Consider the following 6381-nt stretch of genomic DNA (forward strand, 5'->3'; position numbering starts at 1 on the left):
GACCAGTAGGCGTTGGGTCGCAGCAATTGTCCAGGATGAGTCGGGATTGTAGTCGGGAGAATTGCAATGGAAGCGATCTTCTTTAATGTCCCTGGAGGTGTCTCCTCCACAACACTCCTAGGCCATACGGGCGAGGAAGCTGGCGAGTCGTAGAACAAAGGCATTCTCGGAAGGGTAGGGTAGGTATGTGCTGTAGTACCATCCAGAGACCTCTGGCCCTTCCTGCATACAGTTGCCTCATTCCCGTCCGCTTAACCTCCACGATACCCAACAGCAATTGGGTTATTTCCGTGCGCAATCCTCCGTCAGTGATTGCTGTAAATTCCATTCGAACCCCTTTGCGCGAGCCACGCTACTCAGCTGTTGGAGGAGCCCAGGACTTGAGCAGGGTCGTGGACGATTTCACAGTTGGTTCGAGTTATTGTGGCGGCGGAATAACTGGTATAGCTTTTCCAAAATATAGCCTGGATTGGCCCTGATAATGTAGAAGATCGGCCTCGTGGGAATCCCTTTAGCTATTCAACAGGAAATCTAATCAGCAGCCCTTGCTGCACTTGAATAAGCAAGCAGACAGATGCTGAGTGGTGGCGTATGGTGGCATTGCTGGGCACGCCGCTGCTTGTTCCCAAAAGCCATCCCTTATATTGACTTGCGATTGCTTTCCAGTGAGTAATAGCCTGCCACCTAAAAGACAAGCGAGTTAGCAATGACCAAAGGAATAGTTAGTAGTACCTACTATCTTCCAATTGCTCTGGGGCTGGTGGGGGATGTATATGGTTATACATCTCCCCGAATTCAAAGGTGCCCATGTCGAGCACCTCCTCCTTCTCCTCCGTGGCCCTTTGCCAGCTATCCCCAGTATCGACCTCGTCCTCCTTTTTATCTAAGAAGAAGATTATAAGATCTTCTCCATTATCAGAGAGAGGGAGGTCATCGAGGATAAAAGGCATTTTGTAAAAGAAATTTAAAAAAAAAAAATTTAAATGTTAATGTGGATGGAAGATGAAAAGGAAATAAAAGCAGAAAGGGGAACGGGAAATTACTCTACCATTGTTTACCCTACCATCGTTAGCGAGACCCGTGACCAGCCTACTCATTCTAGGAGTTTACACAAAGCGTCTATAGGTGCTCTTACACCAAGAATGGAATCTTGACTGGGCCCGGATACTGCTTGAACGAGTCCACGTGGATGGTCCCAGTCGCAAAATCTTCCTTGAAGCTTTGTAGGTTGTTGGCTTGGAATTGCTGGGCGTGGCTTGGGCCAGAGGCTGGAGTTAGGGTTTCTACCTCCGTCTCACCAATCTAATGGATGATATTCCGCAGCTGATCGTGAGGTGGATGAAGGTCTTGTGTAGATTGGGAGAATTGCCGTATTTCCTATTTGCATGTGTGTATTGAGCTGCATATGCTTATCAGGGTATCTGTGATTGGTTTAAAGCGCGAGTTCATAAGGTCTTCCTCATGATTCCCCAACATCTTCTAAAGGAAGAACCCAGTCAGGAACAGGAGCTTCGCTGATATTATTATTAGATATAGGTTTAGTCGTGACTGGAGACAGCGCGGCAGCCTGGGACAGAATCGTGTGAAGCAGTGAGACGGGATGATCTCTTTCTCGCCATCCATGGATCCGACATGTTGGTGCGCAGGTCATGCCTCTGGATCTGCCCCAACCATGGGCAATTAGCGAACACCGCTGGGTAGGGATGTCTGTAAGGGAGGCAGTCTTACCTTCCCATTAGAATCAAGGCGCAGAAAATTGCAGAAATAAGTGAGGAATAAGAGAATTCCCTTCTTTTTCTTTCTCGGCTTTACCGTGTCGGGTGCCGGTGCCTCTCTGCACTTAGCCATGATGGCTGAGGGCGTTGCTCCGTCATGGTCAGTTGTCTGTTCATTCACGGTGTAGGGTTAAGGCTGGATAAGGTATTGAAATCCTATCTCACCGTTTGTCAGCGCAGACTATTGGTGGCCTTGCAACACGTAGGATAGAAAGAACCGAGAACGTTGAGAGTCAACAGTAGCGAGCTGCTGGAACGTCTCGTGTCGGTCTTCATCCTTAAGACGGGCATACTTTGGATACTTAGGTATTCGACATCATCCATTCTCATGCTCTGTTGCTAGTGTCGGCTGGAACACCAGCCCTGTCCCGTCCCCAATAGCAAATGTAACTGAAATGCCGCGATTGCTGATGGTGGTTGATACTCCGGCAGCAGCTTCCGTCTGGACGATCTTCACATTCTGGGGAATGGCAAAGATCTCCCGCTTGCCTTTTAGGACGGTTTGTATGAGGTATAGAAGCGGATCGGAGTCGAGTATCTGCTGCAGTATGGATAGAATAAACATGTTGCACTGCATCTTCCCACTTTGGCTGTGGCATGTGGCCGCTTCTTCTTGGGCTTCTTGGCCTGGAAGAACAGACAGGCAAGCATAGTAGGTGAGATCGTCACTGACGCGGATATCTATCAATATCCCGGCAAGTTTGGGTTCTTCAGGTGGCCCTCCGCGAGCTCCTTCAGCAAGATCAGGCGCTTGAGCTCGTCAAGGGAATCATCGTATAGCAAGATGTCTGACGAATTAACCTTGGTGTTCGAGGATCCCTGGGCTCGGACGTTGTAAAACGGGGCGCCATTTTGCCAACGCAGCAAAACTTCTGTGTTTCCCCAGATCCAGAAACCCTCCTTGAGTTCCTTGGTGAGTTTCAGGCCTTTTGCAGGATTAAGGCGGCCGATTTTGACTCCGGGTGTGGACATCGATTGCCAGCGTGGCATCTCCGGACAGCCGGCAGGTAGAGCGAAGAAACCGGTGATCTTTGAGCTATCAAGTTGATCACGACAGTCGAAAGCAGGTTAGGTAGGGTAGAAGTACTGGACACCCACAGCAAGACCCCGTCATCAGTTGACGCCCATAACAAGTAGTTAGGCAGCCATGAGCCAAGTGTTCTGTTGGGATTGAAAGACCTGGAATAATGTTTCAAGTTGGGACAGAGTAGGTTCTACCTAGGTATCGGCTCCCCGAATAGCGTACCAGAACCAGGCCAGCGCGGTCAAAGATCAGAGATCCTGAGTCGCCCGCCTTGACTACCGCCTACCTGGGCGTTGCGGTTGGCACTCTCTTCTCTAAGGGGGGTATACTGGGTAGAGAACGCTGGAAAGCGTATAAACTGTCCCAACGATAACTTGATATCCGGGGGCTTGTCAAGGTGTTCGATGAAATTGACAGACAAGTTCCAATCAGCCGCAGTATTGGAAGACGCTGTCAATAAGACTCCAAGGCCACAAGCAGCACTAAGAGCCCCCAGAAGGACAGTGAGGCAGTCTTTCCCGTGCCAAAAGGACCACCTGAGTGCCCAAAGCTCGCAAAGGAGGCAAAGGAGACGAAACCCAGTCCTTGTGCAAAACGGAAAAGAAAATAAAATAAAAACTTTTCGCAGACCTGGAAGAACTAAAGCAAACCCAGCGAAAACCACCACCCACGGACCCAGCAAACAACCCCTAAAACTAGAAGCTTTGCCGGCGATACTAGGTGGCCATCCACGCTTCTTAACCTTGGAAGCTGACAGTGCGCGGGCTGGACCAAGTCCTATGCAAGGGAACAAGGCACCAAGCAATACACGCAGTTATTGCATCTCTAACCTATTCCCCCAGAGATGCACTCCGCGAACGGAGGGTTTCCACTAGCGCTTTTGGAGAAGATGGCATTGCACTCTTAACACTCATGGCCTTGCGGTGGTTTCGCCCCGGCGCGTGTGGCTATCCGGGTTGCACTGGCGAAGCCGCACCAACGTACGTGCCTTCGCACGGGCGCCAGGTAGGTATCTCTCTAAATTGCTCGTGCTGCGCTTGTTCTGGGGGAGCCAAGGGGTGACGGTCTGTCCTTGCTAATCTTCTGGTTGAGTATCATGTCATCTCTGGAAGGCTGCATGCACGAAAGCTCATCTGCACCTGTGGACCTTGCCATTTCCTTCAGACGGGTCACGGTCAGCAGGTTAGTGGACAGTCCACCAACCCGACTGGATCGCAGGTGTCTCACCGCCGTGCTCACTCGCAGTAGACGTGGACAGAATGGTATTGGCAAATTCCTCTTCGATCATGGGCGTATGGTCTGCGCAGGCACAGAATCCATCTCGTCGGCCCAGCTTCCCAAATGGAGCGGTGCGGACAGGCGCTGTGGCCGAACTTTTGGATCCAGTGTTACTAGATTGCTTGACCGTGGTCCTGCTGCAATATAGGACCGTATTAAAGGCCGAACGCGCGGACCGCCGGCTCCCACACGCACGGCATTAACAGCATTGAGGACATCTCGCAGCTCGTCGCCGACTAGGGCAACGTCAACAGCCTTGCAAAATTTGAGTGCCCTCTTGCTGTTGCGACAGTGTTGGCACTTCCCACCCCCCACACGGTTGCATGTGAGCGCCTTAGTCGCGACGTCCGCAGCGGCGCGTCTGTCGTTATAACAAGCCGCAGTAACAAGGCACGGCACGCAACGAGGCTGATAAAGATTCAGCGGCAGAGGAGCGAGGGCAACCGCGGGGGCCGGGGCCGGGGCCGGGGCCAAATGGATAGTTAAAGAAGACTGTTGTGTTATTGGGTGTCTGGAGGAGCTCGGCAAAGTCACTGGTCGGCCACACCTTCGCATGCTGCCCCAGCACCGCCTCCACCCATAAGAAGGAATCTGGAACAAAGACGGACATGGTGGTAACATAACTGGTAGGAGCAATGTCGCAGCCTGCAGCCCATGGTGTCGAGTCTTGGTCGGTCTCGTTGAACTCTTTGACGAGAGCAGCTCGCTGTTCCGAGGTAAGGTCGGCATGATACAGCTTATGGTCGAGGTTGCATAAATTTAGGAGAGCGGATATGATGAGCTGTTGTCCGGGTGAATTGACCCAAACAATCGACTTCTCTTGGTAATGGTAGACCTCCTGCATGAGATTCATATAGCTGAACCGGGGGAGCTCGAGGAAGTCGATGCCGGTGTTTGTCTCCAGGGACAGGATGCGGACGAAGACGACGTCGTTGCCTGCCGAAGGATAGCCTGTAAATCACGCCAAACCACATCAGCTTGGGAGGGCTTGGTCATATATATACCAGATCAGGGCTCAGACATGCGGACAGACCCTTCTTGATGCCCAAGTAGAACACTCTCCCGTCCGTGGGGATGCCATACACGTTGGGTTTGTATGGACAGCCAATGTTCGTAGAGAATTGTGAGGTCTTTGTGCGCTCCGGAGGCTTTGTCCTGGGCATTTGGCTCTTTGGCACTTGACATGACTGGAATGGGATCTCCCGGATGGTGACTGAACAGGTAGTAGAAACGAGCATCCATGGATGATCCGACCTCTTTCCGAGGCCTGACATCATGATTTCGCATGAGGTCATGATTATTTTATTTCGAGGAGGCAAGCGTCCTGGATGGCACAACAAGTTGTTGATTGAGAGGAGCAGTGCGTCAAAGCCTCAGTTGGGTTCAACAAGTCAGGATAGCTATTCCCAGACTTGTTTACTCTGGTGTCATCATTGCGGTATGCACAGCAAGAAGCTGGCGGGTGTTATGCAACTGCACTCGAAGGCTATCCCGATCGTTTCGAACCTCTTGTAGACTGGCGTAGAGTTCGGTCAGGACTTGCTGATCCGCAGCAGCGGTAACCTTCGACAGCAACCTCCGGTTGCCGCTGCTGCGGATCAGCACTGGGCCATGGCGACGAAGGGTTAGTGAGTTGAGGGAAGTTAAAAGAAGGTTCAGATACTTATCAGGTTAAACCAGACTTGAGTGACTTCAGACTGCTGGACTGCCTTGGGCTCTTCTTGTTGAATGTCCTCAGGCTTGATGGTATTTGCGTCGGCCTTCTTGGAATACACGCCAGGCCAGACTGAGTAACGTGCAGGCTTTAGCACTATCCATCCTAACAATCAATACCATCCATAGACCGAGCACTCCGTCTGCAGTGGCAAGCTTATCGATCGTCATGTTCTCCAGGTGCCCGTTCCGACATTTGACAGTTCGGTCCCTAGCGTCCGTGGTTGAGATAGGGTTATTCGGCCAAGCCCTAACAAAGTCGATTGCCACGGACATTGCTCGGGTGCCCGCTCTCCTTCCAGGCGTTAGATATGTTCGAGTTTCTGGTGCTGATGTGCATGGAAGACGGCATATGAAACACATGCTGGATGCCATTGGTCTGGCTTGCTGGGACCCTGTTACCGCGCATACAGCCCTGGAGGGGACCCACCATCCTAGGGTTTTGGCTCTGCGCACGCGGTACGCATGACCTGTTCCTTGCACACGTCGTGCATGTATCGGAGTGTGGCAACATACATTCCTTGGTCAATTCGTTTCTTAGCCACAGGATCGGAAAAAAGGCGGTTAAGTGCTGGGGCAGGCGGTTGTTGG

General features: G+C 51.7%; 4 protein-coding genes across 4 annotated transcripts; all 4 read right to left on the reverse strand.

Annotated features, from left to right (window-relative positions):
• Positions 1–511: 511 nt before the first annotated feature.
• Positions 512–950, reverse strand: DSM5745_02631 (uncharacterized protein; the record flags this gene model as incomplete). Its single annotated transcript, XM_026744647.1, has 3 exons — positions 512–515; positions 573–684; positions 737–950. 3 exons carry the CDS (start codon positions 948–950, stop codon positions 512–514), a joined length of 330 nt encoding a protein of 109 aa, XP_026607810.1.
• A 1509-nt stretch (positions 951–2459) lies between these two features.
• DSM5745_02632 (uncharacterized protein) lies at positions 2460–2765 on the reverse strand (the record flags this gene model as incomplete). The annotated part of the gene is made up of 1 exon (XM_026744648.1): positions 2460–2765. One exon carries the CDS (start codon positions 2763–2765, stop codon positions 2460–2462), a length of 306 nt encoding a protein of 101 aa, XP_026607811.1.
• Positions 2766–4444: 1679 nt separating this feature from the next.
• On the reverse strand, positions 4445–5240 carry DSM5745_02633 (uncharacterized protein; the record flags this gene model as incomplete). The annotated part of the gene is made up of 2 exons (XM_026744649.1): positions 4445–5028; positions 5111–5240. The coding sequence occupies 2 exons, from the start codon at positions 5238–5240 to the stop codon at positions 4445–4447; spliced, it is 714 nt and encodes a 237-aa protein (XP_026607812.1).
• Positions 5241–5493: 253 nt separating this feature from the next.
• Positions 5494–6066, reverse strand: DSM5745_02634 (uncharacterized protein; the record flags this gene model as incomplete). Its single annotated transcript, XM_026744650.1, has 3 exons — positions 5494–5681; positions 5741–5863; positions 5922–6066. The coding sequence occupies 3 exons, from the start codon at positions 6064–6066 to the stop codon at positions 5494–5496; spliced, it is 456 nt and encodes a 151-aa protein (XP_026607813.1).
• Positions 6067–6381: the final 315 nt, after the last annotated feature.

This window comes from Aspergillus mulundensis, assembly GCF_003369625.1.
Source record: "Aspergillus mulundensis strain DSM 5745 chromosome Unknown scaffold_1, whole genome shotgun sequence".
NCBI lineage: Eukaryota > Fungi > Ascomycota > Eurotiomycetes > Eurotiales > Aspergillaceae > Aspergillus > Aspergillus mulundensis.